At 41.6% G+C, this 24,884-nt stretch overlaps 1 protein-coding gene across 12 annotated transcripts in view; it reads left to right on the forward strand.

Moving 5' to 3' along the window:
- The window catches only part of CFAP20DC (CFAP20 domain containing), a 343,042-nt gene that overhangs the window by 261,488 nt on the left and 56,670 nt on the right, over positions 1-24,884 (forward strand). For 7 of the 12 annotated variants that reach the window (XM_051852253.2, XM_051852249.2, XM_051852250.2 and 4 more), the window contains one exon: positions 9,369-9,463. In XM_051852253.2, coding sequence (XP_051708213.2) covers positions 9,369-9,463 — 95 coding nt within the window. Of the gene's footprint in view, positions 1-9,368; positions 9,464-23,854; positions 24,427-24,884 lie in introns of those variants that run through there. The other 5 variants (XR_011379498.1, XM_008260862.4, XM_051852256.2 and 2 more) reach the window with 1 other exon arrangement.

The raw sequence follows: 24,884 nt of genomic DNA on the forward strand, positions 1-24,884 counted from the left end.
CTGAACACTTCTAGCACATCTTCCCATGGAGAAAACCAGCAAGACCTCCAATTCTCCTTGTGCTAACCCATACTCCTGTGTCATCCCACGCTGTTTTCTCCTCCTCAGTTTCCCAACTCATCAGACACCAATGTGGTTTCTTTTTTTTCTTTTTTCTTTCTTTTTTTTTTTTTTTTTTTTTGACAGGCAGAGTGGACAGTGAGAGAGAGACAGAGAGAAAGGTCTTCCTTTTCCATTGGTTTACCCCCCTCCCCGCAATGGCCACTTCAGCCTGCGCACCGTGCTGATCCGAAGCCAGGAGCCAGGTGCTTATCCTAGTCTCCCATGTGGGTGCAGGGCCCAAGGACTTGGGCCATCCTCCACTGCACTCCCGGGCCACAGCAGAGACCTGGACTGGAAGAGGAGCAACCAGGACAGAATCCAGCGCCCCAGTCGGGACTAGAACCCGGTGTGCCAGCGCCGCAGGTGGAGGATTAGCCTATTGAGCCGCGGCACCAGCCAACCAATGTGGTTTCATTGCCCCAAAACCCAGGCTTCAGGCTTCCTCATTCTCTCTTCTGACTAGACTCCTCCCTGTGACAGGAAAAGTGACCACCAAGCATCTGGATTTTGCTTTTTTTGGCTTTCATCTCACTGCAGAATTGCCTCCTCTTTTCATACATAGCTTAGAAAGTTTCAGGGAAGCATAGTGATTGCCCCAGTTTGGGTCAGGTGCCACCTCTGAACCAATCACCTGATAGGTTCATATAGGAACATGGTAACTCCCAGAAAGCTGTGTGCTGTTCCAAGGAGAAAGGGGCAAAAGGGGTTCTGGACAGACAGTCCCTTAGCTCTATGTCTTGAAGAGAGAATAGATTGGTTTCTTATTCCCAAGGAAGAAAGATAAGAGAAACAGATGGAAATGAAAAGAGCAAATTTTTCCCAAACAGAACTCTAATAATCAAAGCTATATGAGCCGGCGCCGTGGCTCACTAGGCTAATCCTCCACCTTGCGGCGCCGGCACACCGGGTTCTAGTCCCGGTCGGGGCGCCGGATTCTGTCCCGGTTGCCCCTCTTCCAGGCCAGCTCTCTGCTATGGCCAGGGAGTGCAGTGGAGGATGGCCCAGGTGCTTGGGCCCTGCACCCCATGGGAGACCAGGAAAAGCACCTGGCTCCTGGCTCCTGCCATCGGATCAGTGCGGTGCGCCGGCTGCAGCGGCGGCCATTGGAGGGTGAACCAACGGCAAAGGAAGACCTTTCTCTCTCTCTCTCTCTCTCTCACTGTCCACTCTGCCTGTCAAAAAAAAAAAAAAAAAAAAGCTATATGAATATTTGGGGTCCAGAATGGGCTTCAGATAACCTTGACCTAAATTTGGAAGTAAAATCTAGTGTTTATGGACATTATTCTAGGAAACCATTTTTGCTAACTTTAAAAAAAAACAATCTACGAATTCCTTCCAAACAGAAGGTATTTTCAGTTCTCCGTGCCCTCCACCACAGTCCGTTCCCTAGCCATGGAACAGTTTTAAAATTGAAACCTCTTTCAATGAATAAGGAACATGCACTGGTACCTAGTGAATATCTTAACGTATTAGAGACATTGCTGCAAATTGCTAAATTCCTGGTAGGAGATCCCCCTGTGATAAGTGTTCATCAGTGCTGGCTTTATGCTAGCAGGTACTCAGTGCTAGAAATGCAAGCCCTGTAACAACTATTGCCATGTTTTAGGTCTCTCAAGTAATTACTCCCCCAAATAAATATTTAAATGTGTGAAAGATTAGATAGCTTTATTGAAAGGGAATTCCTTCCAGGGAGCACACGGATGAGCTGGTTGCAGCAGTCTGTGTGGACAAGCGTGTATCCTGCTATTGTTTTCTGTTGACCAGCATGCTTCTGCCAGCAGACCGTGACTCTGACCGTGGCTCTTTGAGAGCAGGAACCAAGAACAAGCTATCCTGCAGCTCCCAGAGCCTGGCACCAAGGAGCTCAGGAAATGGCTGCTGTACATGCAGACATGATTAAGCTGACTTGCTTCCACACAGCATTTTGTGTACACACAGGTATGTGTACACACACATAATATATTTGTAGGAAACATATTCATGAAGTAAATGTATGTAAAATTGTCTTATAAACAAAATCATGTTTTTAAGGAACTAAAGTTCAAAAACTATCTGATTCAGCTCTACTCAGGTAACGAACATTATCTATCATGCAGGTTGAATGAAAACAATGTAGTATTATTCGAAGATTTTACTATTAAATCAATCTGGCCATCGTGAGAATCCATAAGACAGTATTTATCATTCATCTGCTCTGTGTCTTTATACACGGTGTGTAATGCAAATCCGTATCTTGACTCTTGAATATCCAAACAACTCTTCTGGAGGCAGTACTCAACAGGTGCAGGTTTGCCTGGGAAGCCTCTCTGCAGTGTCAAGAGGAAAAGAGGTGAAGCAGGAGGATCTGCCTGAGGCCTCCAGAACAAAGAGAGGAGGAAGCCTCTGCGCTTGCTCAGAGCAGCTTGGATGAGGAGGGTGCTTATCTACTGAAGGAGCTGGGGGACTTCCTTAACACGGGGTAGCACTCCTTGGGATAAAGGCTGAAAGGCAGAGCTGAGGAAACCAGCCAGGGCATCAAGTCCAAAGGACAAGGACAAGATCACTCTCTGGAGCACAGGCCAAGGAAAGAGTTCAGACCTAAACTAGGACCCGTGTTGTGAGTAAGCCTCAGGGAGAACTCCCCATTTGTTGGAAATCTGCTGCTTATGTAAGGAAAGGTATGAAGCTTTAAAGGAATCTGTCAAGAGTCCAGTGATTTAGCATTAAATATCACACATAAAAATATAGTCATGTAAGATACAGGTACACATTTCTGCTTACTAACAAGTAACTAGAATAAAACATAGGTGAATCAGGTTGTGGGAAAGGCTTTGTAATTGTGACTCAGTTACAGAAGCAATAAAAGCAAAAAGTGCCATAAGCAAAGACAAATGACAAAGAAAGGGAAAGAGATGAAAATTCTAAAAGAAGTAGAGACAAAGATATATACAAACTTATCCATCATATGCATATTGAGGTGCTTTAAATATTCATGGAAATGGAACTTTAAAACAATGCATTTTCCATGGACTTTTTTTCCCATTGATTTGTTAAGGCCCCTTCATACATATATGTAAGCATATTCATATGTATAACATAAATGCTCTAAAACATATATGCATAGGTCAATTCCAAAATATAAGATAACAATTCTCATACCTCACATTCAGAAGCATTGAAAAACTTGGCAGGGGACACGCATTTAGACTAATGGTTAAGATGAGGGTTCAGATTCCATGTCCCATATTAGATTACCTGAGTTCAATACTTTACTCTGACTTCTGACTCTAACTTCCTGCTATGATGGACCCTGGGAGGCAGTGGTGATAGCTCAATGTGATTGCTCACATGGAAGACCTAGATGTTGAGTTCCCACGACCTGGCTTTGATTTGCCCACCTCTGGCCATTTGGGCAGGATCCACCCCCCACCCCAACCGCCCCACACACACACACAAATAAATTAGTAGAGTTGTTTTAAATAAGTAAAGACTTGATAAGACATTCTTGTGACGTTGCTGTACAGAAATCATCACACTCATACCTGGCTGGTGAAAATGCAGATGGGTCCAACCTTTGTGGGGTGAATTTATCAAGAATAAAATCAGTTATACATTTACTTTTTGTTCCACCTTGAAGAATTTACCTTAAAGATATACCCCCAAGTAACAAAAATATATGCCCAGAGTTATTCATTGCTTTGTTAATTGCAATGATTTGCAAAATATTGAAAACATACCCAAACATAGGAGAAAAGTAAAATAAATGTTAGTATATCCACATGGTAGTATATTATGTAGTTGTAAAAAAGAATTAGGGAGCTCTCTATGGACTGATAAGGGGTGATTTCCAGAATATATGACAGACTTAGAAAATGGAAGTACAAGTTCAGCACACACTCACTCAGACTTACCCCAATGGTAAAGCTAGAAATGTGCCATGAGACTCCAAATCCCATTAAGTTGGCAGGTATCAAAGCCATCTTACTAATTAAAGTGATCAGTTTAAGTTCATAATTGATCATAATGATAGGATTAAGTGTCAAAGGGATCACATAAGACCAGTGTCTTCTAAAATAACTGATAGAATAAAAAAGGGAGAGAACTATCCAACATGGGAAGCAGGATACACAGCAGACTCACAGAATGGCAGATGCTCTAAACAGCACTCTGGCCTCAGAATCAGCCCTTAAGGCATTTTGATCTTGCTAAATAACCCATGAGAGTTTCTCAGGCATGGAAAGGCAAGACACTGTGGCAAAAAATGACCTAAATAAAAGATTTCTGTGAGTGAGATCCCAGTGGAAAGAATGGGCCATCAAAGAAGGAGATACCTTTCTCTAAAGGGAGGAGAAAACTTCCACTTTGATTATGGCCTTGTCTAAATAAGGTCAGAGCCTGTGAACTCAAGAGGCTTCCATAGCCTTGGCAGCTCATGACAAGAGCCTCAGGTAACGACATAAATAAGAGTGTAAATTGTTAAATCAACAACAGGAGTCACTGTGCACTTACTCCCCATATAGGATCTCTGTCCTTAATGTGGTGTACTGTGAGAATTAACAGTAAAACTAGTCTTCAAACAGTACTTTATACTTTGTTTATCTCTGTGGGTGCAAACTGTTGAAATCTTTAGTTAGTATATACTAAGTTAATCTTCTGTATATAAAGATAATTAAAAATGAATCTTAATGAAGAATGGGATGGGAGAGGGAGTACAAAATAGGATGGTTTGCAGGTGGGAAGGTGGTTATGGGGTGGGGGGAACTGCTATAATCTAAAAGTTGTACTTTTGAAATTTATATTTATTAAATAAAAGGTTTTTAAAAAAAATGGAAGTACAGGGGCCGGTGCCATGGCTCACTGGGTTAATCCTCCACCTGCAGCACCGGCATCCCATGTGGGTGCCGGGTTCTAGTCCCGGTTGCTTCTTTTCAAGTCCAGCTCTCTGCTGTGGCCCTGGAGGGCAGTGGAGGATGGCCCAAGTGCACCTGGCTCCTGGCTTCAGATCGGCGCAGCGCTGGCCATGGCAGCCATTTGGGGAGTGAACCAATGGAGGGAAGACTTTTCTCTCTGTGTCTCTCTCTCACTGTCTATAACTCTACCTATCAAATTAAAAAAAAAAAAATGGAAGTGCAAAGGAGTAGCTATAACATGCTACCTTTGCATAACAAAGAAAGAGAATAAAAATTGACATGTATCTGTTTATGTTTACAAAATGAAGTACAGAACAGCAATACCAGAATATATTACCTATAGGAGGTGAGGGTGGAACCAGACTGGAAGAAATGGGAGGATGTAACTTAACTGATTATGCCTTTCTGTGTAGTGTTTTTTTTTTTTTTTTTTTTTGACAGGCAGAGTGGACAGTGAGAGAGAGACAGAGAGAAAGGTCTTCCTTTTGCCATTGGTTCACCCTCCAATGGCCGCCGCAGCCGGCACGCTGTGGCCAGAGCACCGCACTGATCCGATGGCAGGAGCCAGGTACTTATCCTGGTCTCCCATGTGGGTGCAGGGCCCAAGTACTTGGGCCATCCTCCACTGCATTCCTGGCCACAGCAGAGAGCTGGCCTGGAAGAGGGGCAACCGGGACAGAATCCAGCGCCCCGACCGGGACTAGAATCCGGTGTGCCAGCGCCGCAAGGCAGAGGATTAGCCTAGTGAGCCGCAGCGCTGGCTTCTGTGTAGTTTTGACATTTAAATTGTTTATGTACTCAACAACAAAAAAGTAATAAAAGTCAACAAGAATGGAGAAAAAAACTAAGGTAACACAAAGAGAAGCATGTAACTGTTTCAAATGAACAGTGTAATCACATTGAATGGGGACAATAGGTAGCACAAGTAAATTTGGAACCTTTTTTTTTTTTTTTTTTTTTGACTAACCAAAAAAAAGAACTTTACACAAATACAGAAATCTAAAGAGTAGGTTTGAGGGGTCGGCATTGTGTGTTAAGCTACCATTTGCCACACTAGCATCCCATATTAGAGTGCCAGTTCTAGTCCTAGCTGCTGCACTTCCAATCCAGATCCCTAATAATGTGCCTGGGAAGGCAATGATTAAAGCCCAAGAACTTGAGCCGCTGCCACTTACAAGGGAGACTTGGATGGCATTCTGGGCTCCTAACTTTCACATGGCCCAGTCCCAGCCATTACAGCCATTTGGGTAGTGAACCAGTGAATGGAAGATCTCTCTCTGTGTCTCTCACACTCCCTCTCCCCTCCTCACTCCTCCCTTCCCCTTCCCTCCCTTCCCTTCTTCTCTTCTCTCCTCTCCTCTCTTCTCCTCTAGCCTCCCCTTTTCCCTTCTTTCTTTCTCTCTCTCTCTCTCTCTCTGTCTCTCTCTCTCTCTTTCTCTCTGTATTTCATCATCTGTGTGTGTCACTCTTGCCTTTCAAATAAATAATTTTTTTAAAAATTGCCACTATCTTTTAAAAATGGGTTTGAGGTGGGGTTTTGTTGTTGTTTCATTAGTTTTTATTTGTTTTGTTTTCTTGGGTTTTGGTTTGCTTTGCTTAGCAATTCTAACATTACTTTTGATGTGTTCTGTAATTCAGAAAATACACAAATATGTTGAGGATAATGGGAGCCAGGTTCCCCACTGTCAGAAATGAGTTACAAATATGGAAAGAGTAAAGATGAGAGTGAACCTGCAATGCTAGATTAGTATTGGAAGATCCAGTATGAGCACATGATTATACATCAGGGACTGTCAACTATTTTCTATAATAATATTTTCTATAAATTATATATTCTATAAAAGTATTTTCTATAAAAATAGCACAAAAGCAGCCATAAACATGTACATAGCAGTGTTGTGGACACTGTGAGTTTCATATATTTTATGTAGTATGAAGCATTATTTTAATTATGTTTTAACAATTCAGTAATATTTTAAAAATTATTAGTTTGCAGACTATGCAAAAGTGGGCAGTGGATCAGACTGTTAACCATGTAACCCATCCAGCCTCTAACCACTGAGCCAAATGCCCTCCTTCCCATCCTTAACGGGAGAGTTGCAGTAACGAGTCACTTGAGGACCCCCTGGCCTCTCCCTGCTCGTGCCTTCTGCCGCTCTGAAGCCTGTGTTTGTGCACACTGACTCCCACTATATTTGTGACCTCTGCAGGTAGATTGATTGCATAGTAAATATGGGAAACTGTTAAAATTCAGATGTCTAGATGAAGGATATACAGGACTTCTTTGAACTCTGGTTTTGATTGCTTTGGATATCTGACTTTAAAAAAAAAAAAAAAGAATCCCATACCATCCTTAGCTAATACTGAGAAGAAATAACATTAATCAAAGCATCAGCCTAAGAAGTGAATTTCTTGCTTTTCACAATATTTGTAGACCAACTACCACCTCCATTTACCCTATTCCGTGGGCCATTGTGGAGAGTACCCGCTTTGCAGCTAAGGGGTCCTCATGTGCCAGCATTGTTTTTTCCTGTCCATCCTCATTCTCTGTCACTCAAGAGTGAATGATGAGGTCATAGGGTGGTAATTTGTATGTGACCATGTAATTTTCTACAATGTAGAAATTTTTTGATGTGCTCTAATTAAATGACTAAATAAAAGGTGCTTATCAGAAAATGCCCCATTAACTTGGAAGTTAATGACAAATGCTTTCTGATGTCCTTAATCTGTTGTTATGAAATTCGATTACACAGTATGCTTATCTTGCTTCTTTCACCAATCATAATCTAGTGATAGCTATGGTGAGCAATGAGTGAAAAAAAATCTTAAAATATTGCACATAGGAACCAGGTAATTTTTACACTTAAGATACTTTTGATACCAGAAGAGTGAATAGCTTGCAAGGTGCAGCTCTATTGTGTAGACTAGTAATCATTCTACCATCCCTAATTGCTAATGAAGACAGTGGTGGTCATAGCTGAAATTTATTGAATGTTAACTCTGTGCTCAGATCCATGCCAGATGTTTTTCATACATTTTTTCAGTTTAATCCTGACAAACAAACTCTAAAGTGCAATTATTATGCCATTTTTTTATAGAAGAGGCTAAGTGATATTAAGCAACTTACTTTAGGAAACATGGAGCTGAAATTGGCTATTGGCTTGGACTATCTTCCATTGTAGATAAAGACAGTAGGGAGTAGGCATTTAGCCTAGCTGTTAAGATGCCCACATCCTCCATCAGAGTGCCTGGTTTCTGAGTCAGCTTCCTGCTAATGCAGGCCCTAGAAGACATCAGTGATGACTCAAGTGATTGGGTTCCTGCCACCTACATGGTAGACCAGGATTGAGTTCCTGGCCATTGTAGGCATTTGGGGAATAAACTAGCAAATGGAAACACTCCATCTTTTTGCCTGTCAAAAAAAAATTGTACAGTAGGAATTATAGAAATTTAGAAAATGTGTAGTCATGAGGACATGTTCCTGATGTAGAGAATAAGGCAAAGGATACAAGGGCTAATAACAATACATGAAATAGAATGTCCAGTACATTTGCACATCTTTAACCTTCCACTGCCCCCTCTTTCCACCCAAGAAGCTCAAGAACAAGTTTAGAGGTGAGAAGGGCTTGAAGTAAAGCACAGTCCAGGTCTCCCATGTGGCTGGCAGAGCTCAACTACCTGAAGCTGCTGCCTCCCAGGGTGCACGTTACCAGGAAGCTGGAGTCAGCAGCCAGAGCCAGTACTCAAACTCAGGTATTATACAGAATGCAGGCATCCCATCCAGCCTCTAACCACTGAGCCAAATGCCCTCCTTCCCATCCTTAACAGGAGAGCTGTAGTAACGAGTCACTCGAGGACCCCCTGGCCTCTCCCTGCTCGTGCCTTCTGCTGCTCTGAAGCCTGTGTTTGTGCACACTGACTCCCACTATTGTGGTGGTTCTCTCACAGCTCCAAGACTCACTTCTGTTGGGGTCACGTGTAAAATATTGTCATCTGGGGCAGATGATAGGTGGTTATCAGACTTTCTTAGCTGAAGAGCAGGACCTTCATATCTGCTGCATTTCTTGTGAGACATTGAAATAATTTTCTTTTGTGAGAAAAAAGTGTACTACAATTTAATGGCAACAATAAATTTTTGAGACACATAGTCATCATTTCATTGATGAATTTATGAAACAATTAGCTAATTAAATGATTGAGTCCATTTAACCAGTTACCAAAGCTGAGTGTTAGTATCTGGACATCTTGTCTTTCTAAAACATTGAAGTGGAAAATGTTTCTTTGTGGAAGTCCCAGGGAAGTGAACATCCAGAGGAAACAGGAAATGTGTATATGGAATTAGAGACATGTTGTTCATTCACTTTTTTTTCTTTCCAGAGACTGGTTAAACATGTTGAGCCCACCAATAGTTCCTCCCAGTCAACAGTCAGCCGGACAGCATCTGGATTCCTCTGGAAGTCTGAGTGCTCAAGGTGGGAGCATGAAAATTGCTATGAATTCAAAAATAAAACTAATGTACTGTGAATAGAGAAAGTCAATCACTTTGGGATGCCACTGTTTTCTTTAAATGTTGATCATTAAGGCCTTCACACACAAAATGAGGTAACCTGTGTCTCATTTGGTAGGATGATGGGTTCTTTACAAAGAAACACACTAGAGAGTTCCCTGCTCTTCCGAAGGTTAATCCCAGGGGTAAATACAGTTGAAGGCATCAGAACATGGCTTTGGTGTGGAATTGACCTTTGACTTCCAGCTGTACCAGTTCCCAGAGTGTGACCCTTATGAGTATTAATTAATACTGATAATAGATAGTGCCCACCTGATAGCTTTCTTGTGGTGATTCTATGAGGTAGCGTATGTGACATACTTAAAATAGTGCCTCACGAAGTGCTGTCTGTTGGTATTTTTCATAAAGCAGACCAAGACTCTGACATCACTGAGATACAGTACATGTTTTGCATTAAAGCAAGGGTTGTTGCATAGCTACAGAGCTACGGTAGGTATTTGTGGTGTAGAAATGTGGAGACATGTAGTCTCAAGTGCATAGTTGGACTGACAAATAACCTCAGAGTGGGACTGTGAGATGGTTTTCTAAGTTGAATTTTGAAGATTAGAAGTGCTGTATCTGAAGACTCCAAGTGAAACCAATATAAATTGCCCCAGCAGAACTGCCAGATGTTTTTCCCCCTTAAAACTGCCCCAGGGAGAAAGTAGAGCATCCCATTTTTCTTCAGGTACAGAGAAATCAGAGCAAGAGGTCAGACACACGAGCTGTATGTTTTGGGATGGAGACGTCTCTGTGATATACTCTCTGAGATGGAAGATGCCCCTATATAGGGCATCTTTTTAGAGGTGTACATTCATAAGTACTTACGACAGAAAAATAGGATCTTGGCTGTCAGGAGGAGACCTTGCTGTGAGGGAACAAATAATATGTTATGTTAAGTGTTCTAAATAAGCCATAGGAACTGAGCGTGTGGCCCTTGAGCAGAGGCATCCAAGATATATGTTAGTAAGAAGTGGCTGAAAGGATGTCTTGAAGTCGCCATTGCCAAGCTCCTTTTTTTTTTTAAGATTTGTTTTATTTATTTGAAAGACAGAGTTACAGAGAGAGATAGAAATAGAGAGAGAGAGGTCTTCCATCCACTGGCCCACTCCCCAGATGGCCGCAATGGTCAGAGCTGCGCCAATCTGAAGCCAGGAGCCAGGAGCTTCTTCTGGATCTCCCAAATGGGTGCAGGGGCCCAAGAACTTGGACCATCCTCCACTGGTATCCCAGGCCATAGCAGAGCTGGATCGGAAGAAGATCGGTCTTGAACCATTGGCCCACATGGGATGCCGGCACTTCAGGCCAGGGTGCCAACCCACTAAACCACAGTGTTGGCCCCATCAAGCTCCTTTCTGAGAGCAGGAGCTCCATTATGTTGAAGGTAAACAGAACTTCCATTGAGGGCAAAATAACAAATTAAATTTGGAGGAGTAGGCTGGCCAGTGTTAACCACTTTGGGCACCCCTTCGGCCTATCACCTGGCTTTTTATCAACTATACCCTACCCCTTTTCTCATGTGCATGGGTGGTTTGCAGTCCATAAATATCATCACAAACTTGTATTTCCTGTTTGCTTACCTTCCCATTTACTGATATGCTTGGGTGGTTTGCAGTTAATTAATACCATCAAAAAGTAGTGTTTCCTGTTTGCTTAATCTTTATGCATTAATGGCATAGATTGAAATAGCACAGCACAATCAATACTTACTAATATACTGAGATAGTGTTTCCATCTATTCTCGTAGAGTGTTTGTCAAAGAAAAATAATGGGCTCAGGTTTCCAGTTTGTGTCATCAGAAGGGGAAGAATGACCAATTGGGCTCTTCCCGGATTTCTGTCACACAGTACCACTCATATAGCCCTTGCTGTTTGCCAGATAGTGTGCTAAGTCATTAGATTTCACCCTCAGATCACCACCATGAGGAAGTTATATGTGTGTGTACATGTGTTATAACTGAGGGAACTGTGACACTAAGTTCTTAAATAACTTATCAAGGTCACACAACTCCTAACTGGCAGAGCGGTATTTGAACCCAAGCAATCAGGCTCCAGACCCCAACTACTATATTTTTAAACTTTCTGAGTTTTGTATCATGTAAATAAAGTAGCCATTCAAAAAATTTATATGTGCATATAAAACTAAGAGCTGAAAATTTATTTTTTTGTTGAGAGTTCTGTATCTACAGGAAAAATAAAACATTCCAAAGGCTAAGTGCCTAAGTTCTTTGGGAAAAAAGGAGACTGTGGTCACCTGTGTGACCTGGATCAGCCCCCCTCCCCTCTCATGCTTGTCAGAAATGACAGGAAGCCATCGTTGACCAGACCCAGGGCAAGCCAAAGAGTAGATGAGTGAAGGACAGAATTACTGAGTCCTAGACCTGCCAGGCCTGGGTATTTGCATGTGGCCTACCTCCTGAAGGCCTTCCTAGTCAGGTTTACCCAAGTGGGTTAGTCTCCCAGCCCTATGTTCTCCCACATCACTGCCTAACATGGTCTTCAGGATCTTTTCACATTTTGCATATCTTGATTTGTTTACTTATTTATTGTTTGTCTTCCAAGTACCCTGTGAGTTTTCAAGAACAGACTTTTGTCAGTTTGCTCCTTCCTGGACACTAAAAACCTATAAAATTAAACTCTCTAAATTCTTATTAGAAAGAAGACAAGAAGGGAGGAAGGAGGAAGGAGGGGAAGGAGGATGGGCAGTGTTCTTCAACTGGTCATTTCTTCAAACAACCTTGGGATGGGGTGGGGAAGCAGGAGGAAATAGGGCAATTCATTGAAATCTTTCACAGTTTTTCTTTCCTCTAACTCCTTTATTTATTTTTGGCATATGTATTATTTTTCTAAAATTCAACTATGAGAGTAATGGACTTAGACCCATATATTTTAGCAATTAAAAAGTTATAGATTGGGGCAGGCACTGTGGCACAGCAGTTTAAAGTCCCAACCTGCAGCACCAGTATCCCATATGGACACTGGGTCGAGTCCCAGCTGCTTCACTTATGATCTAACTCCCTGATAATGTGCCTGGGAAAGCAGCAGAGGATGGCCCAAGTTCTTGGGCCCTGCATTCATGTGGGATACATGGAAGAAGCTCATGGCTCCTGACTTTGAATTGGCTCAGCTCCAGCTGTTGTGCCCACTTGGGGAGTGAACCAGTGAATGGGAGAGCTCGCTCGCTCGCTCTCTCTCTCTCTACCTCTTTCTTTCAAATAAGTAAGTAAATCTTTAAAAAAAGAAAGGAAAAGAAAAATTTATAGATTGCCTTATTGCAGTGGCAATGAAAACTTTTCCTCCAAAGTAAATCTCATAATTATGTGAAATCTCAATAAAAGAAGAGATAAAGGTAGAACTGCTCTGGCTACAGGGACAGTTAGGGTCTCAGAATCCTTCCCTGGGGTTCTGATGAACTAGTAAAGTCACTGGTGTGGTCTGACCCCCAAAATTTGCCTACAAGTAAATGACTTGTCCAAAGTCAAATACACACTCGGAGCCAACCCCAGAGCTCCTGGCTCCTAGAGCCTGGCTTCCCGCACATCAGTGCCCTTTCTGCAGAACCGTTTCACTGCCAACTGGTTCACAGGGAAAAGGGATCGCTCATCTTTAGATGTCTGAGGTCAAATAACAGATAGTATTTATTTCATCTTCCTGTATTCTGGTCCCACATGTGCTGTTTTAATTTTCATGGTAGCCTACTGAGGTGCAGATACTATTACTACTTATGCATGATACACTGGGACTTAGAGCAGTGAAGCAGCTCCTCCATCAGACAGGGAAAGGCCAAGATGCCTGGAGGAATAACTGTATGGCCTGACCAGTACATCATTCTAGAAAATTTGCTCCAGGCCATACAAAAGTAAGTGCATGCGTTATATCTGTCAGAGGTTCCTGTGCCTGCTTTATTCAGTAGGCATTTGTGTCATGGCTGCTGTTTCTGCTCAGCCAGAATGCCTCAAGTTGATAAAGGCCACCTTCAAGTGAACAGCTCAGGTTCCAGCAATTCAGCCAGCTGGCAAGGAACAGCGGTGCTCTCTGATCCCTGCCGTCTGACCGGATGGGGAAACAGTCAGCTCCTCTCAGAGCCTCCTGGGCTATCATGTACTCACCGATTATCGAGTGCCACGGGCACGTTCTCTCTTCTTGAAACTGTCTGGACAAACCAGTACTTTCCTTAGACCCTTAGCACCCCCACCTCAATTTTTAGCTTAAGAAATGATTCATAATATCTATGACAGTCTTGAACCCAGAGGCCCTGCCCCTTCCCTTGTCAGGCAATTAGTTGTCTTGTGTTCTTTGTTTAACCTTGGGACTAAGAGCACAGGTGCCCTTAACACTTACTAAAAAATGTGTTTTCCTGGAGCTGGTGTGAAATGTAAAAGTGTGAGTTAAGATTTCAGAACTTATTCAAGGAAACTACCAAATTGACCTTTTCAAAATGAACCATGCTTTGCTTAAAGAATAGTTGTCAATTTGTTTTTGATATTTGTACCTTTACAGATATTACCCTTCAATTATTCATGCTAACCAGCTTCAAAATGCAGTAATAGTGACCTTACTGTTCAGGCTATAGACCTCTCCTCAAAATCTTGCATAGATTTTGAGTAAGAAAGGCATTCAGAAGGGTTTTCAGAGTAGCCAGAGTTTCATCAAGGTAGCATTCTTACACCTTTTTTATGGTAAAGCCACAAGGCTTCTTTCTTTATAAAGATTGATTCATCTCTCCTGAAATATGATTAGGTAGCAGATGTTTATTTTACAGATGTAACACCAAAACTACAAGTGAAGAATTTACAGAAATCTCCTGGCTCCCCCAGATAACCCAAGAGAGGGATGTCTGGCTGCCTGTTTTACCCTAGCAGAGGAATTCTTTCACAAGATTGGATGTTCACCTAATACTCTGAGTCTGAAAGTTGTACTTCATCAAACAACTATGGTTTCCCTGGTGCCTAATGTGAAGCTTAGGTCACAGGAAATACTCAATCACGATTTGATGCGTGAATGACTCAATCTTCAGACTATGGGCACATGAAGGTGTTTTGATCTATTCTTTGGGTCTTCCTTATACCTAGAAGATGTACTTAAAATGCAAAACAGACCCTCCTCCAAAGGATCAGTGTTGATGATGTAATAACAATAATGGGAGTTAGCATTAATGAAGCACCACTGTGTGCCTGGCAGTGTGTGGTTTCTTTCTGTGCCTTCCCTTATGCTGATTCTTACCAATACTGTTCCACATCAGGTAATGATACGTCCTCAGTTTACAGGGCAGGTGACAAAGCCAGCATGGCTCATGGACCTCCTGACAGTGGAGCAGGACACTGACCTAGGCCTGCCTTACCACAGTGGCTCCCTTAGCTCCCACACAGCAAAATGACCACAGAATTCCCATTTAAGTCCAAGAACTGCATCATTGAAATGTGCACCACTGTTATTTAAAATTTAGGACATTCTCTTTCCTTGAAACTGTCTGGACAAACCAGTACTCTCCTTAGACCCATAGCACCCCCACCTCAATTTTTAGCTTACAGAATGTTTCATAATATCTATGACAGTCTTGAACCCAGAGGCCCTGCCCCTTCCCTTGTCAGGCAACTAGTTGTCTTGTGTTCTTTGTTTAACCTTGGGACTGAGAGCCATTTGTTCTCATATAGCTGTACAAGTTAATTTTACCCTGTTAGGAGTTTCAAGGGTACTTCAATAAGTTCATGGGAAAATGGAACTAAGAGGTGTTTTATTTTGTTGCAAAAAGATTTTTAAATCCCTACATAGGTTTTTTATAATACATATTTTTCCATGAACTTTTTGAAGATGCTTGGTATGTTGGTAGAAGAATTTGCAACCTAGTACTCAGCAGAATCTTATCTCAAATGTCATCTTCATTGATATGCAGGCTGACTGCTCCAAATGGTGATCCCTCACTGTTGTGTTTAAACAATAGGGTATTAGTATGCACATAAAAATACAGTTAATCAGTTCCTAGGATCTATAGGGGAGAACTGTGCATTAACTTTAAAAAAAAATCCTAGATGGCAGCATCAGAAAATCGAAAACCAAGCCCAATGTCTCAATTCAGAGATTTTAAATCTGATAAACTGGTGCCACATCATTTATTTTCAAGCTTGAAGACATAGCTTGTGCATACAGGTTTTCTATTATCTCCAGCTAAAATGCATTAAATGTAGATAATTAAATATTTATATTAATCGACTTTCAAAAGGTGAACTTGGAAGAATTATGGACCCCAGCTGCTGTAACCGGAGGGAGGGTAGTCAATATGCTGCTCTGGTGGGGCTCCGTGGGGTTTTCATCTGCTATCGCTGTTTGCCAGTTTCAACGTGGGTGGGGTTGAAAGCTCGTAAATAGATTATTCTCTGAAAGGTAATTTTATTTCCCTAGAAATGGCTTTATTATGTGAAGAAGACTAAAAATGTAATTTGGACCCCTGTCCAGCTACTCTTAGTCTGGTAGCAGAAAATGGTTTTATTTGTTAATGTGTCCTTTTAGAGTTTCTGTAGCCAGTCTTTAAATAGAGCAATTTAGCGTTTTGAGGAAAAACAACCTCTGCAGTATCCAAGAGTATAATTGAAAATTACCCCATACCCATGCAGGATAATTAGCTTTCAAAACATTTCCCAATGCTTGACATCATAGTAGTAATTGCTTAATGATATTATAATTTCATTACGTAAAGATTACAGTGGGAAAATGATGTAAGTTGGAGGCTTTGAAAATTAAGTTACAATGAAAACAAAACCTTTTATGTAAGTTTAAGGCACTTATTTCAATGTAAAATTGCACATAATCTCACCCAATTTTTGTACAAATGTCATTGTCAGTAGTTTTAAAATTCACCCATTTAAAGCTTTGGTACTAAAAACCACAAAACCTTAGTCCTCATGGTTATGATGCATATGGTTCCATTTCTGTAGTGATATGTGTTGGAACAAATGCATTTACACAGCAGTTACTGCTCCAGTTTGTATGCATTATGTAGCAAAACCTGTACTAATGAATTGGATCCACACTAGTTCCTTTGCAGTAGGGGGATAAAGACCCATAGCCCATTACAATGGTTGTTTTCATCTTAAAAGATTCCTGGGCAGCTGTAAAACGTGCTGGGTTTTCTAATTTAATAGCACCAGCTTAAAATTTTATCTGTTTGGAAAGTACAGGAACAGAATACACTAAACAATTATCTGAGGATACTTTAGAAAGTTCATGGAAAATGCAGTTAAAAGATGTTTAATTTGGTGCAGAAATCCATGCATAGTTTTTTCATACTACACATTTTCATAACCTTTTTTGCAGATCTCAAAATATTTTTTTGCTTTTTATTTATTTTTTCTCCAAAGAAACCTTTTATTTAATGAATACAAATTTCATAAGTACAACTTTAGGAATATAGTTACTCTTCCCACCATACCTGCTGCCCCCACCTACACTCCCACCCCTCCTTCTCCCTCTCCCCCTCCCAGTCCCATTCTCCATTAACATTTCATTTTCAATAAAATTTGTACACAAAAGACCAACTCTATACTAAGTAGAGATTTCAACAGTTTGCACACACACACACACACACACACACACAGAACAAGTTTTACAGTTAGCTCTCATAATACAACTCATTGAGGACAGAGGTCCTGCATGAGAAGTTAGTGCACAGTGACTCCTGTTGTTAATTTAACAACACTCTTATGTATGACATCAGTGACTACCTGAGGCTCTTGACATGAGCTGCCTAGGCTATGGAAGCCTTTTGAATCCACAATCTCCTTCAGTATTTAGACAAGGCCATAAGCAAAGTGGAAGTTCTCTCCTCCCTTCAAAGAAAAGTACATCCTTCTTTAATGGCAACTTTTTTTTTTGCCACAGTGTCTTGGCTTTCCATGCCTGAAATGTTCTCGTGGGCTTTTCAGCCAGACCATAATGCCTTAAGGGCTGATTCTGAGGTCAGAGTGCTACTTAAAGTGATTATCATTCTATGAGTCTGCTGTGTGGCCTGCCTCCCATGTTGGCCATTCTCTCCTTTTTAATTCTATCTTTTATTATTGATAATTTTTTGATAATTGATAATTTTGATAATTGATAATTATTACTTGATCCTACTTATATGATCACTTTAACACTTAATCCTATCTATATGTTCACTTTAACACTTAATATGATCACTTTAACACTTACGATGGGTGGCATTTTTACCACCTAGCTTAATGGGATTTGGGGTACCATGGCAAGTATTTAAACTGTACCCTTCAAAGTAAGTCTATAGGAATTTATACAGAACTGTACAGCTTTACAGTTATAAACTTCCTCCTTCCTCTCTTAATCCCACTCTTATTTTTTAATGAGACCCACCCTCTATTGACTTTTTATATATATATATATATATATATATATATATATATATATATATATGATTAACTTTGTGTTAAGTAAAGAGTTCAACAAATAATATGAAGAAAAAAACTGTTCCTCAACAGTCAAGACAAGGACTGGCTCAAGTCATCCCTTCTTGAAGTGTCAATTTCACTTCTACAGATTTCCTTTTAGGTGCTCTATTCATTCTCACAAATAAGGGAGAACATATGGTATTTGACCCTTTGGGACTGATTTATTTCACTAAGCATGACATTTTTGCCAATTTATCCATTTTGTTACAAATGACTGGATTTCATTTTTTTACTGCTGTGTAGTATTCCATAATGTAATTATCCCATAATTTCTTCATCCAGTCTTTTTTGACAGGCATTTAGGTTGATTCCATGTCTTAGCTATTGTGAATTGAGCTGCAAAAAACATGGGGTTGCAGATAACTCTTTTATTTACTGATTTCATTTCCCCTGGGTAAATTTCCAGGAGTCGGATGGGTGGGTCATATGGTAGGTCTATATTCAGATTTCTGAGGTATTGCCATACTATCTCAGTCTCTTCAACAAGTGGTGCTGTTAAAACTGGGTTTCCACATGCATAAGTATGAAGCAAGACCCCTTACACAAAAATCTACTCAACATGGATTAAATATCTAAATCTATGACCTGACACCATCACATTATTAGAGAACATTGGGGAAACCCTGCAAGACATTGGCACAGGCAAAGCGTTCTTGGAAAAGACCCCAGAAGCACAGGCAATCAAAGCCAAAATTAACAAATGAGATTACATCAAGTTGAGAAGTTTCTGTACTGCAAAAGAAACACTAAGGAAGGTGAAGAGGCAATGAACAGAATGGGAGAAATTATTTGCAAACCATGCAACTGATAAAGGGTTAATAACCAGAATATACAAAGAGATCAAGAAACTCCAGAACAACAAAACAAACAACCCAGTTAAGAAATGGGCAAATGACTTAAACAGACTTTTTTAAAAGAGGAAATCCAAATGGCCAACAGACACATGAAAAAATGTTCATAACCTTTTTGAAGATCTCTGGTATGTATGATTTTAAAATTTCTGCACCCAAATAAACTTATCTTTTAATCCCATTTTCCATGAACTGTTTGAAGAACCATTGTATAGCCTAAAGCTCTAAAGTGCTCAAGGTCACAGTCTTGTTGTTGTTGATGTGTGATGATGGAAGGAAGACAGAAATCAGAGGGCAGATCCCTCAGAGTTGGACTCATACTCCTTTACCTTAGTTGTAAGTGACCTTAACATTCTACCGTGTGGAGAATATCACTTTTACTTTTAAAAGATCCATGATTTTTGGTATAAGAACTATGCTTATTCAAAGATGAACTCGTAATAGTATGACCTACATAAAACTAATTGGGGGATTTTTGTTTCATACAAATTCACTGTTGTTTCCTTTTGGTAGTAAAAAAAATCAGATACAGTTTTGGTGTAGGAAATAAAATATAAGAGCACACCCCTGTTGTGTGTAACTCAGATATCGTATATTTTCCATGTTTATAATGACAACATTTATTGAGTACTCACTGTGTGTGTATGTGTGTCCTCCTAGGAACTGGGATGGGAATTACCATCCTTGCTTTACATTGGTGGGAACTGTGGCTCAAGGCAGTGAATTTTCCCAACTGTGTATTTCCCACAACTACGTTGTGGTAGAAATGGGATTTGGACCCAGGTCTATCTGACTCCATTGTGTAAATGTCATTCTACCTGACGCTATGAAGATTTTTCTTTATGCTACGACTGCATCTATATTTCTGTGCTCAGTTCTAAAAAGAATGTTATGGCCTTTAGTTCATAATTTATTATTATTAACCTTAATAGTAATTACTATTTATGGAACAACTATTATATGTACAGTACTATGCATATTACCAGTGCCTAATTTAATCTTTCACAAAACTCTGTGAAATGGGCATTATTATTCCCATTTTAGAAACAAAGGAACCATTGTCAGGGAAGTGAAAGAATCTGCTGCTGACTTTTATTTGAACAGTAAGCAACAAGGGCTACCATCCATGGCTAGGTGTGTTGGATGCTAGAGCACAGGGGTGCTGTCAGCCCCTCTGCAGTAGTGACACCCAGTTTAACTCTTGGTTCATCTTTAATGGAATCTTTGTTTCTTGTGTATGTGTGTCGTTTCACAACTGGACTCTGCCCAGCTCAGTCACATACCCGGCACACCATACTTATAACAAACTGATTTCATTCAGTTCTCTGAAGTTCCCCAAATGTTAAAGGGATGATGGATTGAGTATTTGAAAATAAACAGTGAGCACAGTCTCTTCTGATGTGTTGAAGTGACCTGAAAGGGGTCATCTTCCATATGGAATGGCCACGTGAAAAGCATTCTCAGCTTCTCCTACTTAACGGGAAGAAGGGTGGAGGCAGAGCCTTGGGGACTGCTCTTACAGTAACAGAAGAAAATAAAGAAAAGGCAGCCTTCCTTCCCTATTTCCTATTTTTAATTAGAAGTTGTACAGGGTGCTGAGGTACCTTCATGCCAATATGAATCTAACATAGTTGGTAGCACAGTCCTGTCATCTTTCAAGTGTGTGAAGCCACTGTAACCAAGAGTCACAGGAGCTCATCAAAGGCACTGGAAGAACCACTGCCTCTGGGCCCATCCTGCACAGGTTCATCTACAAAATCCAGCGCCAACAGTTTGTCCGGTCCCCTTTTCATCTTCCATAGAGTAATGTTCTATTTGCTCATCAGTTCTAATGCCTAGAAAATTCTTCCTAGTGCTGAGCCAAAATATGGCTTCATATGACTTCCTCTTGGGACCCCCACAGAATCTTCCTAACCCCTCTCTCAGAAGCCACCCCTCATCTCCTGGAAGCTAGAAGGACTGTGGTCAGCTTCATCACCCTTTCTCTTTCTCAGGGTTAGTATGCCCATTTCATTAGGGCATATTTTGCCTCCATTTGCCACTGTTCACCTCTGCCCTCTCACATGGGCTCTCTTATATTTGCCAAATATTTTTGGAAAATAATAAATTAAACTTCTTTTGTTACTAAACCTGATATTTTAAAATGTCGAATACATTTTTTACTCTTTCCCATGTTTAAATTCCTTTAATGCAGTAGCTCCCAATTAAATGTGTTACACCACTCTCTTAACAAAAACACCAAGTACAGTGTTAAGAGACAAACTCGGGCACATTAAAATTTTAGAGCTTGTTTGAGCAAATGATGATTCATGAATCCATCAGCGACAGACTGCCAGGCCTTCAGCTCAGTGAAAGGGGAATGAGGCAGAAACTTTTAGGAGCATGTGATTGGCCAAAGTGGAAAGTCTCTTCTTGGAGGTTAGCTTGGCAGCTTCTCATTGGTTGAACTCAAGTTTCATTTTCTTGTTTCCATTGTGTTGGGCTTCAGTTTGCTTATATAAGATCCCAAGGCACTGGAGTCATCTCAGACTAATGGCCTCCCAATTAATTTTATCAGCGAGAGTCCTGAAACCTGGATTTGTGTATTGCTCTGCCTCTAACTCAGCAGGCAACAGATGAACTGTTTAACTCTGCAGACTCTGGCTCCTTATCTGTAGAATGGGTGTGATGATACCTGCACAGATCACAGAACCATATGAGTCCAGGAGCACTGCATGAGAAGCCATGGAGGCATTACCAGCTGAGATGTTAGTAATCGGGGCAGAATTATTGCTCCTCTGTTGGACTCCTCTGTAACGGCTGCGTTCAGCTCCCAGGTCAGCTGATAGTGCGTTTCACTCACTTCCCTGTGCCCTCCTGGATAACAGGACACGTTATTCACAATTGTTAAGTCCCCAACACCTAGCTCAGTGGCTGACTCAGGAAAGGATCAGGTTAAATATTTGGAGGAGGGTAGCAGAGGAATGGCAATAGTATGGTTTCAAGCCACCCCCGCCCATCACTGCCTCAGACTTCACTGTAGTTTGTCAGTGTCCTGGCTGTGGCCATGTGCCAGCTTGGTCTGATTTTGCCATCACCATGTTCCTTACCTTGGGCAGTAACATTTAGGATCATGGGCGTTTATTCACACCTTCAAAAACCAGTGTGAGGCCAGCGCTGTGGCTCAACAGGCTAATCCTCCGCCTAGCGGCGCCGGCACACCAGGTTCTAGTCCTGGTCGGGGCGCTGGATTCTGTCCCGGTTGCCCCTCTTCCAGGCCAGCTCTCTGCTGTGGCCAGGGAGTACAGTGGAGGATGGCCCAAGTGCTTGGGCCCTGCACCCCATGGGAGACCAGGAGAAGCTCCTGGCTCCTGCCTTCGGATCAGCGCGGTGCGCCAGCCACAGTGCGCCGGCCGCGGCGGCCATTGGAAGGTGAACCAACGGCAAAGGAAGACCTTTCTCTCTCTCTCTCTCTCTCTCTCTCTCACTGTCCATTCTGCCTGTCAAAAAAAAAAAAAAAAAAAAGATTTCTTAAAAAAAAAAAAAAGCAGTGTGCTTTGAGCCTCTGTTACATATCAAGCCCTGTTCCATGCCCACCATCCAAGCCTTCATCAAGCTGACCCTGATGAGCTCAGCGCCCAAAGCCCAGTTTACTTTGGCACTTAATTATAGCCTGTGCTAATGAAGGAAGAGGCGTGTCATCCTAATCACTTCCTTTTTTCTAAGCCTGCTCTGATCCTCTGCAGATTCGGGAGGTCTTGACCTTTTGGCCTCTGAACTCCTATGACTGCAGACTTCAAGAAACACTCACAAGGACTCAATCTCATCTAAGTGCTTACTATCACTGAAAGTGCTTACTAGCACTAACGAAGTGCTTACAACACTGAGAAAGTGCTCAGAGAGCATCATTGCAAAACAGTTTTTTTTGGTTTACCATTTCATGCCACTGTTGGAAACCATTCCAACTTAGGTAGTGGAAGTTCTCTATATCCAGATCGTCCAAATGGCTGTCACAAGAGAAAACATCAAGCTCTGTTCATCCCCCTGCAAACTTGACCACTAACAAAACCACAGGTCACCGGATATGTTGTTTTTTTTTTTTTTTTTATGTGTTCTCTGCTTCAAGTGCCGTAAAGTTCTGCTCTTTTAATTCATATCTCTTTTGTAGCCTTTTAGGATGTGTACATGCGGACTGAGTTCTCTGTTTTGTTGTTTAATTTGCACTTTTTGCCTTTTGTACAGTTCTGGCCAATGCAGAAGTTTAGAAGTGTGACAGTTACATGCTGAGTCCTGCCCAAGTTTCCCTGATCCTAGAGAGCATAACCCTCTAATCTTCACCTCCTCCTTCTCTTCTTTCCCCTCTCTACCAATTCTGCACACTCAGTTTTTTTATCCTTTATCATACAGCTGACTCCTAGGAACCCTGGTGTTCCTTCTCTCCTACCCTGCATGTGTAGTGTCTCGTCACTTCCACAGCACTCCTTCCTGCCTGCCTAAACGTTCTACCTGCATAAAGAAAATCTCTCAAGGCCAGCATTGTTGATTAAACTGCTGCTTGGAAAGTCGGCATCCTGTATTGGACTGCAAGTTCTAGTGCCAGCTGCTCCACTTCTGATCCAGCTTCCTGCTAATACTTCCTGGAGGGCAGCAGATGATGGCCCATGTGCTTGGGTCTTTGCCACCACCTAGGTGGGAGACCCAGATTGAATTCCTTGCTCCTGGCTTTGGCCTGCCCCAGCATGCCTGTTGTAGGGATTTGGAGAGTGAACCAGTGGGTGGAGGAAATTCTCTCTCTCTCTCTCTCTCTCTCTCTCTCTCTCTCTTTCCACCCTCCCCTTCTTTGTTTCTGTCTGTGCACTCTTCCTTCCTATGGATGAAAAGAAAATAAGTAAATACTGAGAAGAAAATAACACTACCTCCACCCCCACCTCCAGAGAGGTGATTATTCCTGCTTCGTTGCCCTTCTTGCACTGCTGTTGAGGATCAATGGGCCAGGCTGGGCAGCTAACATGTCTGTGGCTCCCCACCCCTGCAGGTGAAGAAGACCTGAGTGTGGAAGAGGACGAGGAAGTGCTGACGCTGCTGTATGACCCGTGTCTGAACTGTTACTTTGACCCTCAGACTGGGAAGTACTACGAGCTGGTGTAATCTCCTCTTCTGGGGGAGAAAATGAGCATCCCAGTCAGAGCAGGATTGGCCATGCAGTCTCAAGAGGCTCCATGTTGGGGATGTTGGGCAGGCCTATGGAATCAAAAGGGCCTGAGAGAAATGAATGCATTTTGTAAATAATGTTCAATGTTAAGAATACCTACCTTCCTTTTTGTAGATTTTGGGGATTTTGAAACTGTGGAGGAATTCATACAGACACAAGATTTTAGAACTTTGAATTGGTTCTTATTTGTTCATTCTCAGCTTACATTTCATTTTGTTTATTTCATAAATTTGTATGTAAATGAATTAAGAGTTATTCATTCAGATTTTTACAGTGTTACTTTGTAAATGATGGTTTGATATATGGAAAATGTATTCTTGTTTAAAAGATGTCTGGGCACCTTTTATTTTATGGCATAGTTGCCTTAAAAATAAAGTATGATTTTCAGAAGAGTACCTTTTGTTGTTTTAATTTTGAGTTATTTGAAAGACATAGACAGGCAGATCTCCCATCCCCTGGGTTCACTCCCCAAATGTCCACAACAGCCAGGGCTGGGCCAAGCAAAAGCAGGGAGCCAGTTACTCAATCCAGGTCTCCCACATGGGTGACAGGGATCCAGCAACTCAAGCTATCACTGCTGCTCCCAGGATGCACACTGGCAGGAAGCCAGAATCAGAATTGGAGCTGGGACCTCTCTGGTATGGGATGTGTGCGTCCCAAGTGGCATCTGAACTGCTGTGCCAGAGGCCTGCTCCAGGAGAATACCTTTTACACTGCTTTTTAAAATTCACCTCACTTTCTTTACCAGAATATTCCTAGATAATATTTCATTTTCCTTAGACTCTGAGAAAAGGAAACATAAACTGGTCAGACTTTATGATCACATTTATTAGCACCAGCCCCACTATTTCCA

The sequence above is a fragment of the Oryctolagus cuniculus genome, chromosome 10 (genome assembly GCF_964237555.1).
Source record: "Oryctolagus cuniculus chromosome 10, mOryCun1.1, whole genome shotgun sequence".
NCBI classification, from domain to species: Eukaryota; Metazoa; Chordata; class Mammalia; order Lagomorpha; family Leporidae; genus Oryctolagus; species Oryctolagus cuniculus.